This window comes from Chiloscyllium plagiosum, unplaced genomic scaffold (genome assembly GCF_037043375.1).
Source record: "Chiloscyllium plagiosum isolate Xiang-an unplaced genomic scaffold, Cpla_swu_hap1 HiC_scaffold_30, whole genome shotgun sequence".
Lineage (NCBI taxonomy): Eukaryota > Metazoa > Chordata > Chondrichthyes > Orectolobiformes > Hemiscylliidae > Chiloscyllium > Chiloscyllium plagiosum.
Genome location: NW_028270168.1, coordinates 8,361,743 through 8,386,160, shown reverse-complemented (window position 1 = coordinate 8,386,160; position 24,418 = coordinate 8,361,743). Strand labels below are relative to the sequence as shown.

The window sequence follows — 24,418 nt, the reverse complement described above, 5'->3', positions numbered from 1 at the left end:
AACATTCTAGTTCAAGAGGTGGAATACTAACAGTTCAGAGTTGCCCTGGATTGCCAGTTTTGACTTTTGTGCACAAGTCCTTAAATCCTGCAGCTTTCATAATGGGGATAACTGCATTAACTGCTGTTAATGCCAGGGAGAATTCCTCATGATTTTAACAAATCAGGCCAGATGTATTACAACAAAAGCCTGGAAATCGATTCATGTCAGTGGCTGTTTCGACTGAAACTAACTGGAATTAACAAAAAAAAGTCACCAGTTTGTGCTCCCGGCTCATTCATGAAACAATGAATTTTAAATTAGAATAAACCGGGAGAACAGTTCTTTTTATTAAATCTCCCCACCCTGATTGTGAAAATGTTGACTTGCGGCAGAAACAGCAACAAACTCACAAGGTTGTGGGCGAAGAAAGCGCAGTAACTTTTTTTATGTGGGCAATATTCCCCACTCCCTACTTTCAGCAAGTCAGGCGTTCAGGGGACAATCTCATGCTTTATTTCCACAAACGCGTTAAAAGCAAGCATTAAAATCCCACAACTATTTATGGGGCATGAGTCCTGGAAAGCCGAAATTGCAAATATTCCTCAGGATTAGTTTATTAATTTGCAACTTTAAAAAAAAATTCGGGGACATGTTTATTGTTGTTTCGTTCAGAATTCTTTCACAGAATTTTTTCATAAAATTGTTGATCATTTTCGATGCAGTGTCTGTGTCTATCCGAGGGGACTGTTTAGTAAGGTCCTCCCACATCCAACTTTTCCAAATTCCTGTCAATGAAAGTCTCTCTCATTTGCATGGGTCTCTGTTTCTGCTGCAGGCGATTGGTTCGGGAGCTGCTGGGGTTAGCCGGGACCCTGGGAGGGGTTTAAAGTCTCGGCTGCAGGAACACACGCTGCTGTTTCCAGTACACTTAGTGGCTGTCACTCACTCACACACACCCTGGGGTTTCTCTGAGTTGACTAGCAGTGTGGGGGCTGGGTTGGGGGGACCAGCGAGTGACAGCATGGAGCTCTCAGCTGTCTGAACCTGGAGTCTGTCCAGTACATGACCTCCTGTTCTCACCATGAGCTGTCTGGATATTATGTACCACACGTATGGAGCGCATCGCCCTTATTTCACAAGCACCCCAGCGTATGCAGCACAGGTAGGACTGGGAACTGAGATCGATCATTTCTCACAGGGAAAGCGTTACCTGCTCTCTGTAACATTGCAGACAGCCTCTGGACGGAAATTTTGAATGGCCAGTCGGGTCGAATTGGAGCAGATTGTCCTGAGGAAGGATCACACTGGATTCGAAACGTTACCTCTCTTATGTCTCTGTCTCTCTCAACAGAAGCTTCCAGAGCTGCTGCGTTTCTCCAGCAGTTTCTGTTTGAGATTGTGCTTTCTGCTCAGTGGGGGAGATGGTACTGACGGGGGGGGGGGGGTAGTGCTGAGAGGGATGATGCTGGGGGGAATGATGCTGGGGTGGTGCTGGGGGAGGGGGTGTTGCTGAGGGGGGAAATGGTGCTGGGGTGGTGCTGGGGGAGGGGGTGTTGCTGAGGGGGGAAATGGTGCTGGGGTGGTGCTGGGGGAGGGAGTGTTGCTGAGGCGGGAGTGGTGCTGGAGGTGTTGCTGGGGAGGGGGTGTTGCTGAGGGGGGAGTGATGCTGGGGAGGGGGTGTTGCTGAGGGGGGAGTGGTGCTGGGGGTGTTGCTGGGGAGGGGTGTTGCTGAGCGGGGAGTGGTGCTGGGGGTGTTGCTGGGGAGGGCGTGTTGCTGAGGGGGGAAATGCTGCGGGGGGTGGTGCGGGGGGAATGGTGCTGGGGTGTTGCTGGGGAGGGGGTGTTGCTGAGGGGGGGAATTGGTGCTGGGGTGTTGCGGGGGGGTGTTGGTGAGGGGGGAATGGTGCTGGGGTGATGCTGGGGGGGATTGCTGAGGGGCGAATTGGTGCTGGGGTGTTGCTGGGGGGTGTTGGTGACGGGGGAATGGTGCTGGGGTGTTGCTGGGGGGGTGTTAGTGACGGGAGAATGGTGCTGGGGTGTTGCTGGGGAGGGGGTGTTGCTGAGGGGGGAGGGGTTGCTGAGGCAAACCGAGTGAACAGCGGTTCCAAGGGACGTGATATTTCCAATCGGCTCTCCCCTTTGGCGAAGGTCTGTCCTTACTAAGGAACGGATTTAAATTGGAGATTTCCTTGGTGGTGGCGGTAAGGGTGTGGGGGGGGGGGAGAGCTGTCCCTTTAAACTCAGGGGAGGGGCGGTGTTGGAGCTGCCGATTCCCTGAAGAAGGGCTCATGCCCGAAACGTCGTCTCCTGTTCCCTGGATGCTGCCTGACCTGCTGCGCTTTTCCAGCAACACATTTTCAGCTCTGATCTCCAGCATCTGCAGACCTCACGATTCTCTCCTGACGATTCTTTTGCTGAGTTGAAGCCCCCGGGGGTGGTTACCCCCCCCACCCCCGGGTAAAGCAGCTGCTTTGGGGAAATGCCCTCAACAGGAGCTCAGAGAGATACCTCCGGGGAGACCCTGAGCAGAAAACACAGCCGGCAAGGGTCTGTCTCCATCATCCCTGAAATCGTTTCCGAAAGTTTCCCTTCCTGATGCCTCTGGCTTTAACTTTCTGGTTGAACCTGCTGTTTTGCTTAATGTTTCCCCCCGGATTAGGACAGAGCAGGGAGTTGGAGCCTGAGCCGCTTTGCGAAATGTTTTCTTTAATTATCTGTTCAAATTCTTATTTAAACAAAATCAACGTGTTTGCTGTTAAAGGAGGAGTGTGTCTGTGATGTGCAAGGGCTATTGTAATCCCAGAACTGAAATGGTAAAGGCAATTTTAATCCAGGAGTTGTATGCCAAGGGCAATTGTAATCCCAGAGCTGTAATGCCAAGGGCTATTGTAAATCCCAGAGTTGTAATGCCAAGGGCAATTGTAATCCCAGAGTTGTAATGCCAAGGGCTATTGTAATCCCAGAGTTGTAATGCCAAGGGCTATTGTAAATCCCAGAGTTGTAATGCCAAGGGCAATTGTAATCCCAGAGTTGTAATGCCAAGGGCAATTGTAATCCCAGAGTTGTAATGCCAAGGGCAATTGTAATCCCAGAGTTGTAATGCCAAGGGCTATTGTAATCCCAGAGCTGTAATGCCAAGGGCTATTGTAATCCCAGAGTTGTAATGCCAAGGGCTATTGTAAATCCCAGAGTTGTAATGCCAAGGGCAATTGTAATCCCAGAGTTGTAATGCCAAGGGCTATTGTAATCCCAGAGTTGTAATGCCAAGGGCTATTGTAATCCCAGAGTTGTAATGCCAAGGGCTATTGTAATCCCAGGGCTGTAATGCCAAAATCTATTGCAATCCCAGAGTTATAATGCTATTGTAATGCCATTGCTAGAAGTCACACAACACCAGTTATTGTCTAACAGGTTTATTTAAAATCACAAGCTTTCAGATTGAACCTGTTGGACTATACCCTGGTGTCACGTGACTTCTGATTTTGTCCCCCCCAGTCCAACACTGGCACCTCCACGTAATGCCAATGTACTGTGGTAACACATGTGGCACGTCTCCGTGTAAGGGACTGACATCCCGATGCACCTCTGCCTCTGTAAAACATTCAAATCCAGCAACCTCCCTTCTCTCTGTCTCAAACAAATCCAAAACCCGCACCACTCTCTCTCTCTCTCTCTCTCTCCCTCTCCCTGTGTAAAAGACACTCACACCCCCACCTCCTAATGTGGTACAGTCAGATCCCCACCTACCCACCCCCCGTTGGGGATGCGCTGTCGGGCAATGGGAGCAGAGGCGGTGAAAAGCCGGGGGTGGGGTGTTATTACTGGAATCGAATTATGTCACCACCGACACGTCGCTGTTTAAAACGGGAATCTGGGTAAGGGAATCGGAAAGAATTTCCCAAATCCGACAGGGAATTCTTTCCACTCTGTAAGAGCCCGGGGAGAGGGCAACAACAGAAAAGGACGGGTTCTGTGTGATGCAGAGTGAGATGTGAAGCACTTTCCTATCGCAGGTAAGTAAGGTATAACCATCACCGGCCTCACTCACCGAAAGATCTGCGGATGCTGGATAAATCAGAAACAGAAATTGCTGGAAAAGATCAGCAGGTCTGGCAGCATCTATGACCCTTCCTCGGATCTCGAAACGCTATCTCTGTTTTCTCTCCACAGCTGCTGCCAGACCTGCTGAGCTTTTCCAGCAATTTCTGTTTCTGTTTCTCACTCATATCTCTCAGCTCTCGGTGTCCCTGCAGTCCGGGAGCAATCCGTTTACCATCAAACTCAGGTTGCGAGCGGCTGTGCCTGTTTCAGCCAGGATAACTGGGAATGAAAGTTCATCCCTTTTCCTGAAAAAAAACGATGTGATTGTGAAGGGTTTTGGGGGTGGGAGGTGCTGAGGGGTAGAGATTGCTGGTGGGGTGTTGGTGACGGGGAATATAATATAAATCTTTCTCTATTAATGAATAGAGGGAGTTTATATATATAAAGATTTTAATGAATAAAGTATATTTTTGAAATTTAAAAAATATATAATACATTGTCACACACGCAGTTCGGTCCTGCACAGCAGCATATTAAGTGAACAAACATTTGAAAACGACAAATGCTGGAGATCGAAATATTAGCTTGCTCTCTCTCCATGGATGCTGTCTGACCCGCTGTGATCTCCAGCATTTGTAGTTTTCAGTACAGATTCCAGCATCTGCAGTAATTTATTCATTAAAATCTTTATATATGGGAGTTTATATATAATATAAATCTTCATATATATATATAAATCTTTATATATATAATAAAAATATAAAAAATACTTTATTCATTAAAATCTTTATATATGAGAGTTTATATATAATATAAATCTTTAATAATGAATAGGAGCTTATATGTAATATAAATCTTTATATATATATATAAAGATTTTAATGAATAAAGTATATTTTGGAAATTAAAAAATATATATATAATACATTGTCACACACGCAGTTCGGTCCTGCACAGCAGCATATATAAAGATTTTAATGAATTAAGGGAAATTCATTATATATAATATAAATCTTTACATATATATAAAATGTTTATATATAAAGATTTTAATGAATAAAGGGAGTTTTTTATATATATAATATAAATTTTTATATGTATTAAAAATCTTTATATATATATATATAAAGATTTTAATGAATAGATTATATTTTTGAAATTTAAAAGATCTCCCAGCCTCCCTGACCATTCTAACGACCCGCAATCTCCTCCGTGCAGACTCTCTCTGTTTACCCGCGAGTTCAGGGAGTGGCGATGGAAGGTGGAACCAGCAGCACTGGCCGCCCCTCGGCCCCCGGCAAAGAGGATTCCCTCCTGGACAAGGATAGACCTGAGGCCGAGTACATCAACTCCAAATGTGTTCTCTTCACCTATTTTAACGGGGATATCAGCAGCACGGTGGATGAGCACTTTACCAGAGCACTGAGCAACTACAGCCCTGAGAGCAGGAGTTACAAACCCAGGAAAAGCACTGCAGGGTCATCAGGTAATCGAGCACAGTGAACACAGCATTTCTGAGGCGCGTGCCTCCTCCTTCCCTTGTGTTTTTTTTCCAAATGCATCAAATATTGTTTTTAAAACAATCTTTTTGAACTGTGCTATTATACAGTTTGTGTATAGACTCATACGACTCGCCAGGTGTCCTGAATTAACCTAGTCCCATTTGCCAGCATTTCGCCCATAAACCCTTCCAATCATATACCCATCCAGATGCCTTTTAAATGTTGCATTTCCACCAGCCTCCACCACTTCCTCTGGCAGCTCATTCCATACATATACTACCCTCTGTGTGAAAAAAGTTGACCCTCAGATCCCTTTTAAATCTTTCCGCTCTCACCTTAAAACTGTGTGGTCTCCCCTACCCTGGGGAAAATACCCTGACTATTTCCTCTATCATATTCCTCATGATTTTATAAACTTCTATAAGGTCATCCCTCAGCCTCAAACACTATCTTTCCTATAGCAGGGAGACCAGAATTGAAAGCAGTATCCCAAAAGTGGCCTCACCAATGTCCTGTACAGTTGCAACATGACAAACCAACTCAATGCTCTGACCAATAAAGACAAGCGTACCAAATGTCTACCCAGTCCACCAGCGACTCCACTTTCAAGGAACTGTCTGATGCTGTCGGGAATTTGCTCTCTGTGTGATCAGCTGTTTCTTGAGGGTCCAGTTTGCAGTTCTCGCCCAGTCCAGAGAAATCTGTGAAACCTTCTGAATTTCTCCCGCGCTTTCACAGTTTCAGGTTCCCAACCTACGGAGTTCTCTCTTTCAGGTCCCTGGTCCCAGCAATGTTCTGCTCAGGGCCCTCAGAACAGGACTCAACCAAAACTTCAGAAAAGTACTTCAGATATAAATATTTTACAGGAGACTGTAGAATTCTCCGTCATTAACAGCCGTCACCCCAACCAAATCGAAATGAGTGAAATATGTCAGAAATGGGGAGGGGGGTCACATTTTCGAATCAACGACTGCATTGGGGTTGGGAACATGGCCACCTAGTGTCCTTACCTTTGGACCGGGAGGCCCGCGTTCAAGGCCCACCTGTTCCAAAGGTGTGTAATAACATCTCTGAACAGGTTGCTTGGAAAAGAGGTTGGATTAAAAAAAAATGCTTGGCTAATTATTTTTTAAAAACACAGCACAGTCATCACCCGCCTCTCCCACTCCCTCGCCGCCCAACACTCCCTCACTACTTTCTCTTTCTCTCCAGGAATAGGGATTGCAGACAGCCCATCGACCCATATTGGGAAAAAAACAAATTCCTGTTTCTTGGTTTAATGAACATGATAAATGTTTACCAGGAACTTGTTACACCCACCTGCCAATTCACGCCTGATGGTTATATGTATAACTCAGCCCCTAATAAGAAGCTAAATTATTATCTCAAACGAATAGGAACAAAATCAAACCACAGAACGTGCTAAAGGAGTTTTAAAGAAAGGGACTTACCTTTATATAGCGCCTCAGGACCTCCACAAAGCACTTCGCAACCAAAGAAATATTTTTAAACATTAAAAACCGAGAGTGCTGGAGAAGCTCATCAGGTTAGGCGGCAGCAGCGGAGAGAGAACACACAGTTAACGTTTCAAATCCACTCATGCCCCCTTCCAAGTTCCTGAGAAGAGCTCCCGCACTCTAAACGTGAACTGCTTCTCAGATGTTGCCTGTTCTGCTGAGTTTCTCCAGCAATTTCTGGGTCTTGTTTTTAAAAAAATCAGATCTCCAGCTTCTTTGCTCGTACCAGAAACAGTTTTAAAGGTGTAGGAACTATTGTGATGCAGGAAACGGCTGCAGTCACAGGGTACACAGTAAGATCCCACAGACAGTAGCATGATAAACAACGCCTTGAAAGATGTTGGTTGAGTAATAAATGATTCTGGATTAGAGTGGTGCTGGACGAGCACAGCTATTCGGGCGGCATCTGAGGAGCAGTAAAATCGACGATTCGGGCAAAAGCCCTTCATCAGGAGTCGGGAGTGTGGCGCTGGAAAAGCACAGCAGGTCAGGCAGCATCCGAGGAGCAGGGGAATCCACGTTTCAGGCTTAAGCTCTGCCTCATTCCTGATGAACGGTTTATACTCGAAACATCGATTCTCTTGCTCCTCGGATGCTGCCTGACCAGCTGTGCTTTCCCAGCACCAGACTCCCGACTCTGATCTCCAGCATCTGCAGTCCTCACTTTCGACTACCTGAGCAATAAATGGGGCAAAGTGAAGATATGTCTTGACCTACATCTGATAACCGGAAATGCCCGCCATAAAACCATGTTGCCGGTTAGACTGTGCAAGGGTGAGGCTGACTGGGTACTGTACTCCTTTCCCGAACAGCCCAACACAACACAAAACGTTAACTGATTATGAATGTAACAGGCAAAACAAAAACTGTAGATGTGGCAATCTAAAACAAAAACAGAAAGTGCTGGAGAAACCCAGCAGGTCAGGCAGCATCTGTGGAGAGAGAAACAAGAGTTAATGTTTCCAGTCGGAGAGCCATAGAGATATACAGCACGGAAACAGATCCTTTAGTCCAACTCGGCGAAAGTGAGGACTGCAGATGCTGGAGGTCAGAGTCCAGATTAGAGTGGTGCTGGAAAAGCACAGCAGGTCTGGCAGCATCCGCAGGAAAATCGACGTTTTGGGCAAAAGCCCTTCATCAGGAATTTTCCAAAACGTCGATTCTCCTGCTGCTCCGATGCTGCCTGGCCTGCTGTGCTTTTCCAGCACCACACTCTCGACCCTTCCGTCCAACTTGTCCATGGACCAGATATTCTAAATTAATCTAGTCCCATTTGCCAGCATTTAGCCCATATCCCTCCAACCCCTTCCTATTCATATATCTATCCAGGTGCCTTTTAAACGTTGTAATCGTAACAGCCTCCACCACTTCCTCCAGCAACTCATTCCATACAGGCACCACCCTCTGCTTGAAAAAGTTGCCCCTTAAGTCCCTTTTAACTATTTCCCCTCTCGCCCTAAACCTATGCCCTCTAGTTCTGGACTCCCCCACCCCAGGGAAAAGACCCCCATTTATCCTATCCACGCCTCTCATGATTTTATAAACCTCTATAAGATCATCCCTCAGCCTCCAACCTTCTAGAGAAAACAGCCCCAGCCTATACAGTAACTCCCTGTTGCTCAAATCCTCCAACCCTGGTATGCATCTAAACCTTCTTCAGAAGGTCATCTTCACGGTGGCTCGGTGCTTAGCACTGCTACCTCACAGCACCTGGGACCCAGGTTCAATTCCAGCCTCGGGTGGCTGTTTGTGCGGAGTTTGCACATTCTCTCTGTGTCTCCCATGTGTCTGCAGTCCAAAGATGTGCAGGTCAGATGAATTGGCCGTGCTAAATTGTCCATAGTGTTAGGTACATCATTCAGAGGGGAATGGGTCTGGGTGGGTTATTCTTCGGAGGGCTGTTTGGGCTGAAGGGCCTGTTTCCACACTGTAGGGAATCTAATCTAATCTAAAAACCTGGTTTCAGATTCCAGCATCCAAGTAATTTGCTTTTATTTAAAAACCTGCTGAGTTCCTCCAATAAAATATCCCAAAATGGGCGAATTCACGCAGATTCCCAGTGCTAAAAATGGATCTCTCACAAATTCTTCCAGAATAGCGCCAGGAAAGTCCGGCTCACGCTGAATGGTCCAACGGGTTTCGAACTAAACTTCAGAAAAGTATTTCAGATATAAATATTTTACAGGAGAGTGTGGCATCCTCCCTCATTAACAGCCGTCACCCTAACCGATCCAAAATGAGTAAAATGTGACACAGAAACGGGAATGGGGTCAAATTTTCGAATCAATGACTGCGTTGGGGTTAGGGGGAAATCATGATGAAGTTATAGTGAAAACTACACAGCACACTCTCTCCTTCCCCTTCTGCCTCTCCTCACGTTATTGCATTTCCTGGTGTGTCGTTAATAGGGAGCGGACTGTAATTAATGTCAGCAGATAGCAGAGTCTATAGATCAGTCTCTTTAATGGGTTACACATCTCCAACGTACAGCCCTCAAAATAGAACATGAGTTTCCAAAAATGCTTTAATGTTAATAGACTGAGATTTGACCTTGTGATGGCTTCTGAATTCTGACTAAGAATAGGATGGTCGTGGACAGGACCTATTTTAAACGGTGCACTGGTCAATGCTCTTATTTTACATTTCAAATTCCAACAGTGGCCACAAAACTCGCGGCTCATCACCCGCACAGCGCCGCGCGTAATTACAGTATTGTAGTCCAGAGAAGCTTCTACTGATCTAACACGCCCTCTCCCCCCACCCCCCTCCGGGCTGCTGCTAAACACGGCACAGCCTTCCCTCAAATCGCTGAACACGGTCTTCTCAAGGAGTCAGAACACACGCGATGGGCCGAACGTTTCTTTTGTGTGTTTTGTTTTTCACCCGCGTTTCACTCCTGACCGCTGCCCAATTTTCCCCACGTCCTGACAAAATACCAGCGTCAATACGGAAAAAAAACCATTCTCGCTTTCATTAATAGTAGACAGCATTCGACAGGGATCGAAAACAGCCAAGTCTTCTAGAGCTGAAATCAGCTACCTGATGAAGGATCAGTGCTCCCGAAAGCTAGTACTTTCAAAAACAAACCAGGTTGCATTATAACCTGGTGTTGTGTGATTTTTAACTTTGACTGGAAACGTTAGCTTGCTCTCTCTCCATGGATGCTGCCTGACCCACTGTGATCTCCAGCATTTGTTGTTTTTAGTATCTGCAGTAATTTGCCCCAGCATTTGATAGGGACCCCTGGTCCTCTCCTCCCCCATTCCAAACACCTCTCCCACACCTTATGGCATCTTCCCATGCAATCACAAAGCATGAAAAACTTGCCCCTTTATTTCCGCCTTCTTCACTATCCAAGGCCCCAGGCACACCTTCCAGGTAAAACAGTGATTTACCTGCACTTCACTCAATCTATTCTACTGTATTCACTGCTCACAATGTGATCTCCCTGGGCAGCATAGTGGACCAGTGGTCAGCATTGCTACTTCACAAGTGCCAGGGACCTGGGTTCAATCCCAGTCTTCAGACAATTGCCTGTGTGGAAGGTGCACATTCTCCCCCTGTCTGTGTGGGTGATGATGGTTTCCTCTCCAACAGTCCAAAGATGCAGGTTAGGGGGGTGGGTCAGAGTGGGATGTTCATTGGAAGGTCATTATGGACTTGATGGACCAAATGGCCTGCTTCCACATTGTAGTGATTATATGACAGTGGGGGGATGAAAGACAGACTGGCAACCTCTCTGTGGAACACACACACTCCATCCATAAAAATGAACCTGTGCTCCCAGTTGCATGCCCCTTCAACCCAGCACCATGTTCCCTGGCCAATATTTCTGTCTCCGATTACAACATTTAAAAGGCATCTGGATGGGTATATGGAAAGGAAAGGTTTAGACCATAAGACCATAAAACAAAGGAGCAGAAATCAGGCCATAGCCCATCAAGTCAGCTCCGCCATTCAATGATAGGTTTCTCAATCCCATTCTCCCACTTTCTCCCCATAATCCTTGATCTCCTTGATACTCAAGAACCTATCTATCTCCGTTTTAAATATACTCAATGATCTGTTCCTTTTCTCTCTCCCTCTTTGAACATTCTCTATGTACTCTATTCATTCAACACCCCCATCCCATCATTACATAAAGGTCACACTTTCTCAGGTATTTTCAACACTAAGGGTGACTGGACTCGAAAATTTGCTTTTTCTCTTCAAAGACAAGACTTATACAGTTCATGGTGGGGACCTGGGTAGTGTGTAGAACAGAGAGACCTAGGGCATCTGGTACATAATTTTTTGAAATTTGCATCACATACAGACAAAAGGCATTTAGCACACTTGCCTTCATTCGCAGACCTTTGAGTATAGAGTTAGGATGTCATGTGAGGCTTCCTGGAGTATTGTGTGCAGTTCTGGTTGTCTTGCTATAGGAAGGATATTATTAAATTGCATAAAAGATTTACCAGGATGTTGCCAGGAAAGAAGGGGTTGAGTTATGAGGAGAGGCTGGATAGGCTTTTTTCACTGGATCATAGGAGGTTGAGGGGTGACCTTATAGAGATTTATAAAATCATGAGAGGCATAGATAAGGTGAGGGATTTCAAGATCAGAGGGCATACTTTTAAGGTGAGAGGGGAAATATTTATAAAAGACATGAGGGGCAACGTTTTTACAGAAAGAGTGGTTTGTGTGTAGAATGAACTTTCAGAGGAAGTAAAAAAATTTCAAAGACATTTGGATTAGTACATGAATAAAAAAGGTTTGGGGGGGACATGGGCCAAAAGCAGGCAGGTGGGACTAGTTTAGTTTGGGAACATGGTCGGCATGGACTACTTGGATTGAAGGGTCTGTTTCCATGCTGTATGCCTCTGTAAATGCTGCCAGACCTGTTCTTTTTCATGCAAAAGATGGTGCGTGTATGGAATGAGCTGCCAAAGGAAGTGGTGGAGGCTGGTACAATTACAACATTTAAAAAGCACCTGGATGGGTATATGAATAGGAAGGGTTTGGAGGGATATAGGCCAGGTGCTAGCAAATGGGAAAATATTGTGTTGGGATATCTGGTCGCATGGGCGAGTTGGACTGAAGGGTCTGTTTCCATACTGTACATCTCTATGACTCTATGGCATGAGCCAAATGCAGGAAAATGAGACTAGGTCAGTTTGGGAAACCTGCCCATCATGGACAAGTTTGGCCAAAGGGCCTGATTCCATGCTGCAAGACTCTATGACAACTGCACCTTCTTTAATAAAACCAAGAACTCCTGATTCCACACTGTAGGGATTCTAAGTTCTCATAAACTCTGGATGCTGGACATCTGAAACAGCATCAGAAATTGCTGGAGAAACTCAACAAATTTGGCAGCATCTGTGGAGATTCATGGTAAAGAGCTCCTGTCTGACCTGCTGTGCTTTTTCAGCACCACTCTAATCTTGACGATTGGAGAGAAAACTGAGTTAACACTTTGAGTCAAGAGACCCTTCTTCAGAATTGGGTGTTGAGTTACTCAAAAAGTTAACTCTGTTTTTCTTTCCACAGATGCTGCCAGACCTGCTAAATTTTTGCAGCACTTTCTATCTTGGCACGGTCTTTCAGACAGGTCGAGGGGAGTTGTGAGCCATGGGAAGGGGTATTCTATCTATGTTTACAATGCTAACAATCTATTGCTGTCCAGCAATCTGGGGAATGGTAATGAGTAGTGAACAACTTGCTACACGTGCTTTACAAACGAGTTGTTTGTTTTGTAAACCAATTGCAGTAATTTTGTGTCAACGTGAAGACCAGTTCCCCTATTTTAATACAGCTGTAATGGGGGGTGTTGTGGCATAATGGTAATGTCCCTCCCTCTGATCCAGGTGTCCTGGTTCAAGAATCACCTGTTCCTGAGGTGTATAATGACATCGCTGAACAGATTGATTGGGAAAAAATATCCAGAGGTTTTGGTCTAAAAAGGGTGTGAAGGTTCTAAAACAAAATCAAAAATTGTTAGAGAAATTCAGCAGGTTTAGCAGCATCTATGGAGAGAAAGCAGAGTTAAGGTTTCAAGTCCAATGATCCTTCTTCAGAATGGAAGCTTTCAGTTGTGTATCAGTCAGTAACTTGAGCCTTGCTTTCTTTTTATCTTTTTCCAGAGGGCACTTCTCTGACTCAGCGCAATTTCCCGGCATCTTTTTGGGACAGTAATTACCAGGTGCCAGCCCCTTGTCCAGCCCCAGCAGCGAGTAGCAGCAGCAGCAGCAGCAGCATTGACTCACCCCCCGCTGAGCTCCATTTCAGTCCCACAGAGCCTTACCCGGGTCCCCTACACCCTCACCTAGCCCAGCCACCGGAGCATTGGCACTACCCGCTGGGTGCCTCCCTCAGCCCACAGGGTGCAGCGTACCATCACCCCAGGACTATCCGTGAACTCTACCCAGTCAACCCCAACCTGGACCCCCGCTACAGCTCCCTGCTGGTGCCAACACTACGCTCTAGCCGACTGCAGCCAGCCATTTCCGGCCAAGAGACAAGCTCCCCATGGACAGGGGTCTTCCCCACCGCCGAAGTGACACAAACTTTAAACTTAAACGTGGAAGCAGGTAAGCCTCTTGTCCAATGTTAAACGGAGAGGGGTGCCCACTCTGTCAATGTGGAAATATGAGTGAACCAGGGCAATAACTGCACTCTCAGCGCAGTGTCCCTGCCTTCGAGACTGAATGCCTTGATTCAAATCCCACCTGTTTCAGAGGTATATCATAACCCATCTGAAGAAGTTAATTAAAAATATCTAAGATCACAACCCAATAATTGCATCCTGCAGTGTTGTGCCATTTACTCCAACTTTCAATCCCTTGTTGGATGAAGATCTCTTGTAGATTGTACTTGAAATACTTGTTTATTAAAAATAGATATAAAAAATCAATTCACCACTTCTTGTCTGCTCTGATCCATGTTCTTAACATTAATTAACCTTTACTGTGGCTCACATTTCAAAACTAAACACTTCACTTTCACTTTTCGATTAACATGTGGTTTCAGTTTTAAAGTATTTTGGGAGGCAATTTTTGACACTGTTGTTCCACATTCCACATCCAAATTTGGCAACTTTATGACTTTTAATTTCTGATCAGTTGTGTCACCCTCTCCCCTGGTGTCTACTTTTGATTGTGTTTCATAAATTGTTTCGTAAAGGTTTGATTGATTGTATGTGAGCGTCCATCTTCAAGAGAGAGAGCAGAGCCTCTGAACAGAGTTAGAGTTCTTTACAGTGAGCAGCTACAGGGTATACATTATTTGGTGAAGCCATTCATTAGTACAATGGCTTGGCTTCATCAGTCAGAGCATAGAGTATAAAAATTGGCAAGTTATGTTGCATCTGTGCAGAACTATAGTTAGACCATATTTGGAATATTGCATTCAGTTCTGAGCGCCACACTACCAGAAGGATAAGGCGGCTTTGATGAGGGAACAGAAATGGTTATCAGGATGTTGTCTGGTTTGGAGGGTATTAGTTATGATCAGAGATTGGACAAACTTGGTTTGTTTTCACTTGGACATTGGCAGCTGAGGGGTGACCTGATAGAGATTTACAAATTTATGAGAAGAATGGATAGTGAGACTCTTTTCCCAGGGTACAAATGTCAATTAATAACAGATGTAAGTTTAAGGTGAGAGGGGGAAAATTTAAAGGAGATGTGAGTGACAAGTCTTTTACATTGAGCCTGGAATGTGCTGCTAGAGGAGGTGGTAGACACAGATACAATAGTAACGTTTAAGAGGCATCTTGACAAGGACATGAACAGACAGGGAATAGAGAGATACCAATAGCATAGTGAAAGAAAGTGTTCAGTTTAGAAAGGCGTTGTGTGTCCATGCAGCTTGGTAGGTCTAAGGGTCTGTTCTTGTGCTGTATTGTTCTTTGATAATTGGGATTCCTGGGCTGTTAGCTTCCTTTGGTGGTGCAGTTCATTTCTTTACCTGGTTTCCTTTCAACCTTTCTTTTCCCTCCATCTCTCTTTCTTGTCAGGTCTTCAGAACCACGACAGAGCTAAGGATGTGTTCTGGTTTTAGACATGTGTGGCCACCGGGGTTAAGTGTACTGGCTGTAATTATGTACTGTGATCTCGGTTACAGCTCAACCCTGCTGTCTTCCTGGAGGACTCCTCTTCAGCTGATTTCTGCAAGACTTTGGGGATGACTTAGAGAAAACTTCCACACACACAGACATAGGCACACCTATTTGTACATATTCCCTGTCAACAACGGATTTGGGGACTAACCTCCCTCTCATTATAAGTGGGAGAACACATGCAAAAATGTTGTAGGAAAAAGCATTCAGTGAGATTATCGCAAAGGAGGATTCCGTCAGCTCTCATGTGACTGAAACTGGAAAGCAGGACTGAAAAGAAATGATAATCACAGTTTTTATCATAAAGTGGTTCAGTTATCTTTCCCCCTCTCTTTGTGTTTTTTTTTGATGTGAAGAATTTCGCAGTGATTAAAGGATTAAAAAACATCAAACACGCCTCATCATGGAAATGTGTGTTCTTTGGGTTCTGTTTTTCCAGCAATTTGTTAAGAAGGATCACTTCACACCTGTGAGTTGGAATTACCACACATCACCAAGAGTGGTTCAAATGGTACTGTGGAAAGAGAAAAGATTATCCAATTTTTATTTCATCTTCCAAAATGGATCTATTGATGAAAAAACAACACTTACGAGAGAAACATTTATCCTTTTTATTTTCTTACTCAAGTATTACAGCAAGTAGCGGAGATGAGTTGATAATCTCATTTTATGAAGATGCTGATGGGAAACCTGGATGATAAATTGATTGAGTTCTGAGGAAAGGCCACTCAACCTGAAAAGTTAACTTTGATTTCTTTCCACAGATGCTGCCAGACCTGCTGAGCTTTTCCAGCAATTTCTGTTTTTGTTTGTGACAAATTGATTGAGTTACCTCATGGACTGAGGATGGTGAATCTGTCATGTACTCGGTTAGGCTAGTACGTTTAACTCAGGCTGCTGCAGGTAATCCTGGAGCTCTCATTGTATGCCTTGTGCCTTTGCTACAGTATCTGTCTCAACACGATTGGGTTCCATGTCATGGAACCTTTTTGTAAAGCAGGAAAGCCCTTTTTTCTAACCCATTTTTCTCTGTAATTTAACATCTTGCAAATCAGTTAAAAAAATGTTCAATCAAGCATCGCTGTTTCTGCACCGGTTCTTTTCAATTAAGCCAAGAGACTCTGCTGTGCCTCCTCCCTATTTCAGGAACTGATATCTTCTAGGGTTGGCTCAGTCCAAACTCCCTCTGGCTTGTAGTATGTAGCTTGGAAGTGCTTTCAGTTTTAGAAAATGACATGGATCCATTCTCAGTGAAGCATTGATAGTTGAACCAAAAGATCTTCTGCCTTGCAATTGAGCTCAATATTTTTAATCAATTTGTTCAGAACACATTTGGAGTAGATGGGACTTGAACATAGACCCTCTTGGACTAGAAACTGGGACACCAGCACTGCACTACAAGATATGTTAGACATGCTATGATACACCACCAGAACAAGGAGGATTTGAACACAGACCTTCCAGCTTAGAGATAGGCACACTACCGTTGCATCATAAGAACCCTTTTGCAACAGGGTGTAGTATAGGATAGATTGGTTCAATGGGTGATGCACCCACTTTTGAGTCAAAAGTTAATTAATTCAATCCCCACTCTAGAAACATGAATGCATAATTCAGATTAAGACTTCACTCCAAAACTGAAAGAGGATGACACTGATGATGATCTTTCAGATCTAGTGTCATTCTTCAGATGAAGCATCACCTTCTTCCTTGTGTGGGTCTGGAAAATCCCATAGCACTACTCAAAGAAGAGAGGTGGAGATTGTCCTTGTCTCCAAGTCAGTAATTATCATCTTTATTAAAAATAATTGAATGGTCAGCTGCACGCATTAGCCAAAAGAACATTTCTGTGACAAACTGACATTGTAAAAAAGTACTATACAAATCCAAATATTTTCCTTTACTTTCCTTAAGTTGAATTAGTTGTTTCAATCTTCCCATTGGTTTGTGTCTACTGCACAGGGATGTTGTGATGAGCTTGTTGCTTGAAAGTGAAACTACAATCAAAATGAAGAAATTGTTTCATTGCACAATACTCATCAAACGTTGAAATCTGGTTGATATTACAGTTCATATATTACTGAGACTGATAGTAGAATAATCTTGGGCAACTAACTTAGGTACAAATATTTTAATGACTTCTGCAAGCTCCTGCTGATTTGACATAGCCTTAATTATTTGAAGCATTATGTTTATGGTATTTGGTGAATCTTTGTCTTAGATGTGACTGGTGTTGTATGAAATTTGAAGGCGCAATTTTTTTGCTGTTGTTATCCAACATGGCCTGTCTAAATGGTTCAATGTAGATTCATGTCTAATCTTGATTGATACAGTTTGAGGTCATGAAGACTGTCAGTACAATCATGAATGGTTATTCAAGCAAACACATTCTTCTGCAGTGAATATGTTCTGCGAACTAAGGATTTTAGCTGCATTTTTCCTCCCCAGCCGAGTCTACTTCCCTCTCTTCCCAGGAACAGGTCTGTTGTAGCTGAATACTGAACACTGTACACTCTTTCTCCCTGCATGTAGCTTTTCTATTAATAGGGACACATACATTATCTATTAAACTGCTTCCATACTCAGTGCCACAAGAGGTTGTATAGTGTTTAGAAACACGTATTACATTTAATTAAACACAAGTACTAATTAATTACTCATACGTTTACTGAAAACGTGCCTCTCCCTTTTTGGAAGCCTGATTTCATATGATTTCAAACCACTTCTACAGGCATTGTCAAGGAAGATTTTGGGAAATTCTTGGGGAATTAGACTACAAAATTTAATCCTCTGAACAGAACATTTTTTGAAGAGTTTGTTGCTTTTGCAAAAAAATACATGAGGTCCCTGTAAAGATATCATGAAGCTTTCTCAAAGGGTGGGTAGTAATTAATGGTGTCAGTCTTGTTCAGAGGACATAAGTAAACACAAAACTGACCTTAGATGTACTGGTGGCATTATGGACACTGGTTTGAGAGCCATGTGGATTTTGAACAATAGGATCCACCAGATCCAAGTTATACTGCTGGATCTGCCTCAATTTCTGGCCAGTGAAAGTTAAGATCTACAGAATGTAATATATTTGTTCTCAACAATGTCTAAATTGGAGTCAAATTTCTAATATCACTCAAGAGCAAATTTAACAATTGTCTCATGGTCTCCAATAGAATGCAAAATGAAAACTTTACAGTTTGAAGTGAAGAAAAGCTAGTCAGAATATTTAAACACTATTTGCTTGACTAGTTCACTCTGATTAATGCTACTGGTTTAATGCCATTACAAAGTTAAAACCATTTCACATGAGTGAAGAACTGTCAGTATAACTGGTTGCTATTTTTGCACAACAGGACTATCCAAAATACAAAATAGAAATGCCACAGTGCTCAGCAATGAAGTGTTTTTACTAAGTACTACAACACCTCATAATACGGGAAAGGAATGTAAGCCTTGAGACATACATAACTAAAGTGTTTCATGTCATTTACACTGGTTTGATTTGAATAAAAGCAATTTTAATTAAGAGGCAAATTAGGCTGTACATAAAGAGACCTTATTAATGTGAGAGAACATGTAGTATGAATACAATAACCTGTTTAATCTGCAGTGTGATAAAGAATATCTACATCCAAATTCGATGTATTATTGTAAACACAACAACATGAAAATGAATTTAACTATATGTAAGTATTCTTGTCATCCATTTTTTATTGTTATTTAAGTGTTAATGTTTTGTGCTCTTGTGGAAGTCAAGCAAAAAGGTGTATCCCTTATAATGCAAATTAAACCTTTTATTTTACCTTTGTATAATGTGATTAGAAAGAATGTGAGTTTTGTGTGTCTAGCTTATACCTGAAGGCATTTTATTACTATTGATTTTGCACTTATTATTTTTAATTAACCATGTAACATCTTTGCCTTTCAACTTGGTAAAACATATAGACTGTAAGATTTTGGATGATGTACCAATGCTTAATCGTCTCTTTCAGGTAGTTTTAAGAAGTTGAGAGGCCAAAGCAAGGCAAATTATATGCAGGGTTACATTGGAGAAAATCAGCATGATAGGCTAGAAGATATTTTCCTTTGTCATCAGGTTCCATCTTTCTTCTTGAAATGAAAAAAAGTCACTGTGATTTAGAATTTGCTAAGAACATGTACAATAAGCTAAACTATCTTAAACAGGATTTTAAAGAATCATAGAATTGTTATGGTGTGGAAAGAGGCCATTTGGCCTATCATGTTCCCTAAAACATTAAAGCGATCTCCCACCTTTTCCCATCTTCCTGAACATTGTTTCCATTCAGACAATCACCCAATGCTCCTCTTGAATGATTCATTGAATCTGCCCCCACCATGCTTTCATACAGTGCATTCCAGAGCCTAATTACTCGCTGCGTGAGAAAAAAAAATCACATATGCTTCTTTTTCCAAGTTGCTTTAAATCTTATATTCAATTCTTTAATTAGTAGACCCAGTTTTTCCCTATCTACTCTATCCAGTTCCCTCATGATTTTAAAAACTTGTATCAAATCTCCTCCTCTCCAAGGGAAACAGTCCCAACCTCTCCAGTTTTTCTTCATAATTAACGTGTCTCATTAACTAGAACCATTCTTGTAAACAGCTTCTGTACCCTCACCAGTGCATTCACATCCTTTCTGCAACGTGGTAACCAGAACTGTACACAAAACTCCAGATGAGATATCATTATATTGTAATGTTGAGACATTTATGTAGAAGAAACTGTTGTATAACACCTTTCAAAATCTTTCCTTTCACAACTATTCCTAAGTTCTTACACCCATCATTTTCCTTCAACTTATCTCAAATCCTGTTCTTTTTTAGTTTTATCTGCTTTGAGATGGATCTTGTATTATAGATTGTGGATTTCCAAATCGAATGGGCTAATTTGCTAATTAAGGCTTATTAACTTTTTCAAATACTCTGGTTTTGCTGCCTTATTATGTAATGAGCTATTCTTGAACCAAATAATTCATGTTCACTGTAACCTCATACATTCATAAGTGATCTTTCAAAATCACCATATGCACAACTTCCATTCATCTTGCTGAGCTGTATTTGATGCCATGAAATGTTATTCTAATGTACACTGTCCGTTAAATCATGTGAATTTTAGAATCATTGATGCTATTGTGGGCAGTTTATAGATACACAACACATAGCCAATGATTATATTCTTCATTGTGGAAAAATAGTTCCTTCTTAAGATAGTGATGACATGGCAGCTGCAATAATATCATTCATGTATTCTTAGAAAAGTGAGGTCAGACACCATTCTTGTCCATTACTTTGATTAGGATTTACCTTAGATGGTGAGCTTTCACAAGTGGAAAGCTCTTTTTTGAGTGCTGGAGCCTTTATCACTTGACCGGGGGTCTGGGTGCATTAATAATCAAAAATCTTTGGCAGACCTATAGGCTTCTTATTGAACCAAGCCACCATTTCACCTTAACTGAGCACAACATTAATGCAGGAACAAATAAAAGAGGACAATCTTAAAACTTATGTAAGAGTGATAAGTACCAATACAGTTTAATTAACCATTGAGGACAGTACTGTAAATCCATAAACCCCAATGTCGACTGAGCCATGAATGAGTCCTGCATTTGTAGATGCGAAAGTGTTAATCTGTTCAAAATGTCATGAAGACTGGGGCCTTCTGATTTTGATGCATGCATATTGAGGCAGGGCAGACAATACTGGAATTAGGCCGTTCAGCTTATATTCACAACCACCTGATGAAGGAGCGGTGTTCCAAAAGCTAGTGTGCTTCCAATTAAACCTGTTGGACTATAACCTGGTGTTGTGTGATTTTTAACTTTGTACACCCAGTCCAACACTGGCATCTCCAAATCAGCTTACATTAGACAGAGAGATGTTCAGCAAGTTATTGGCTCTAGCAGAGGTGGTGCCTAGAATGGGGTCTCCCGGCTGTGGTAGGCCTGCAGTGGAGATTATGTATGATAATAAATAAATAAATACTATTAAAAAGATAGATAAGACAAAGAGAAGATGGTAAAGTTGCTTTTATGAGGGGAAGATACTAACTTTTTTTTAAATCACAGAATGGTTATAGCACAGAGGGAGGCCATTCAACCCTACATATCTGAACTGGCTCTCTGATGGAGATATTTACTTGCTGCCGCTCTCCAGCCCTCTTCACTACTTGCACGTTCTTCCTTTTCCTCCCCACTCAAATGCTACAATTGAATTTGCCTCGCCCTGCTCAGAGGTGGCACATTCCAAGTCCCAGCAATCCTGCTGTGTGATATTCTCCTGCCTCATTGTTTCATCTGCCAATTCACTTAAATTTATACCTTCTGGATCTTAACCCTTTCACTTACACAATTACAAGATTATGAAATAATCACGCCACATATCATCAAAATGAAATGCCTCTGTAACAATTTGTGATTGAAGGCTGACTCCTGTACAATAATGAAGTTTATATTTAACATATAGGCATAAGCATCTAATGATTCTTTACAGAGACATTGAAGTTGTATTTTATTAGAATTAGAATGATGTAGGTGTATACAACAATTAGAGTCAAAAGTGTGGCACTGGAAAAGCACAGCCAGTCAGGCAGCATCTGAGAAGTAGGAGAGTCGACGTTTTGGGCATAAGCCCTTCATCAGGAATTCCCAATGAGGAGCTTATGCCCAGCAGCTGACTGGCTGTGCTTTTCTAACGCCACACTTTTGACTCAGATCTCCAGCATCTGCAGTCATCACTTTCTCCTAGTCCATAAACAACAATCAGTTGATTGAGAGCTTGCCACATAAACTCTATCTGAGTAATGTTTTTTGCAGTTTTAGATTTAATAAGATTTATTTGATATTGTCACTTGTACAGTGAAAACTGGATAACTTTGCCACATTCTGGCACCATCTTGGATTGCAGAATAAATCACTGAATGAATTGTATAAATAGTAAAATACCGAATAAGTTGATATTAAATTGATGTTACTGAAACTGAAGCAACTTCAAAAGTTCAACATTCCCTCTCTGTGGCCTTCACCCTCTCTGCTCCCTCACTATTCGACATTGTCCTCAGGGTCCTGACAATCTGTTCCTTTTCTTCCACCATTGGTGCCCCTGCTTTCGCATCCACTAGCTCCGAGCTGGAGTCAGTCATGCTGCACGGGTCCCACAGCCTCCGCTGACACTGGACATCGACTGATGGGGTCCTGTCTCTGAGTCCACCTACAGGGTCTTGCTTCATCTTTCAATGCCACGACTCCATTTGGAGCAGGGATGGAGATACATGGGATCCCGGCCTCCTGCAGGAGGACATGAGAAAGCCCCGGGTCAACCAAAGCAAAAACGTGACAGAGCTAGTAATGAAGCTATGTGGTGCAGCAGGACCTGCTGCAGGAACTAAGAGTGACTGAACCCCACACTCAGGAGCTGAACCCTTTTTTTGGCATTAACACTAATTTGAGACTAACTGTATTTACAGTATGTGTACATACACCAACTACATCTTAATTCAAGTTCTGTTACTTTGTGTATGTGTGTGTGCATGTGAGATAGAGTGAGAGAGAGAGGTAGAACATCTGTTGGATCATTTGTCCATCATGGAGGAGACACTGTGTTTGTTCATTTTGCTTTAGAACTGTATTTTTGTACTCACTTTCAGAATATATGTATCACTGGCAAGGCCACCAATGTTGTCCATTCCTAGTTATTATGTTCAGTTGATTCTTGCCTCACAACTATTGTTTTACAATTGATTGGTCAGCTAATTCACTTCATAGATGCTAGGATTTAGCTATATTTAGATTGAATGAATTGAATTTATATAGATCTTTCATAGCCTTAAGCTGCCCCAATCCCTCTCAAAACCAATAAAGTACTTTGAAATGTGGGCACTATTGTAATTTAAGAAGAGTAACACATTGGTAAGACTAGCATCAAATGCAATCTAGACTCTATAAAGTTGGCTAATTCTGTTGCAGCAAGTAAATTTCATAGTTCCTTGAAAGTTGAGTTGCAGGTAGACAGGATAGTAAGGAAGGCGTTTGGTATGCTTTCCTTTATTGGTCTGTACATTGAGTATAGGAGTTGGGAGGTCATGTTGCAGTTGTACACTGCATTGGTTATGCCATTTTTGGAATATTGTGTGCAATTCTGGTCTCCTTGCCATAGTGAGGATGTGGTGAAACTTGAAAGGGTTCATAAAAGATTTACAAGGCTGTTGCCAAAGTTGCGTGTTTGAGGATTAGGAAGAGGATGAATAGGCTGGGGCTATTTTGCCTGGAGTGTCGGAGGCTGAAGGGTGACTTTAAAGAGGTTTATAAAATCATGGGGAGCATAGATAAAGTGAATAGTCAAGGTCTTTTTCCCCGATAGGGGAGTCCATAGAGCATAGGTTTAAGGTGAGAGGGAAAAGATTTAAAGAAGACATGAGGGCCAACATTTTCATGCAGAGGTTGATGCGTGTATGGAATGAACTGCCAGAGGAAGTGGTGGAGGCTGGTACAACTACAACATTTAAAAGGCATCTGCATACATATATGAATAGGAAAGATTTGAAAGGATATGGGCCAGAAGCAGGCAGGTGGGACTAGTTTGACACCGACTGGTTGGACCGAAGAGTCTGTTTCCGTGCTGTACGACACTATGACAGTATGATATCTGTTTGGCATGTATGAGTTGGATCAAAGGATCTGTTTCTGTGTTTTACATCCATGACTCTATTAATGTATTGAAGCAGTTGAGTTTTTACAAGAATAAAAACATTCTCATATTATTTCTTCCCTAGTGCCAGACCAAAAAAAAGTATTTTTTTAAATTTAATTTCACAACTTGTCCCAATTGAATTTGAGCTCACAATTCTGCCCCTTATCACTGTAAACAAAGAAGGCAGTAAATATACCTGTTGTCCAGTTGAGGGTAGCCTAATTCACATGCTATTACTTTTTTCAAACTTACAAAAATTAAGCTTGCAGAAATATGGATGAAGGTAATGTTATCAGGTTTAACTAAAATAAAATTTCAAACATTTCTTTCCAATGTTCAGATGTTTATAATGATCCTAATTGCTGTTCATCATTTAAGTCCTTTACTGGTTTTAAAATAATGATTTACCAAAGTTTCCCTTTACTTCATAATGACCTTTTGATTGTTCCCTTGATTAATTTACAAGAATAAAGCTTGCCATAATTTGGCTTGAATGGCATTTTGATAAAAGTAGTGAACAGAAAATAAAAATATTCACTCGTTAAACAATCAAAGCAGAAAATACCATTGAA

At 42.4% G+C, this 24,418-nt stretch overlaps 1 protein-coding gene across 3 annotated transcripts; it reads left to right on the top strand.

Moving 5' to 3' along the window:
* Nucleotides 1-926: 926 nt before the first annotated feature.
* Nucleotides 927-15,542, top strand: LOC122563493 (transcription cofactor vestigial-like protein 2). Of its 3 annotated transcripts, none has more exons than XM_043717284.2 (4): nt 927-1,144; nt 5,242-5,509; nt 13,171-13,617; nt 15,152-15,542. In XM_043717284.2, exons 1-4 carry the CDS (start codon nt 1,064-1,066, stop codon nt 15,190-15,192), a joined length of 837 nt encoding a protein of 278 aa, XP_043573219.1. In that variant the 5' UTR covers nt 927-1,063; the 3' UTR covers nt 15,193-15,542. The 3 variants fall into 3 exon arrangements, with proteins under 3 accessions (XP_043573219.1, XP_043573218.1, XP_043573221.1); XM_043717283.2 differs by having other exon boundaries at nt 15,045-15,542; XM_043717286.2 differs by lacking the exon at nt 927-1,144 and adding an exon at nt 2,288-3,995 and having other exon boundaries at nt 15,045-15,542.
* The last annotated feature ends 8,876 nt before the right edge of the window (nt 15,543-24,418 follow it).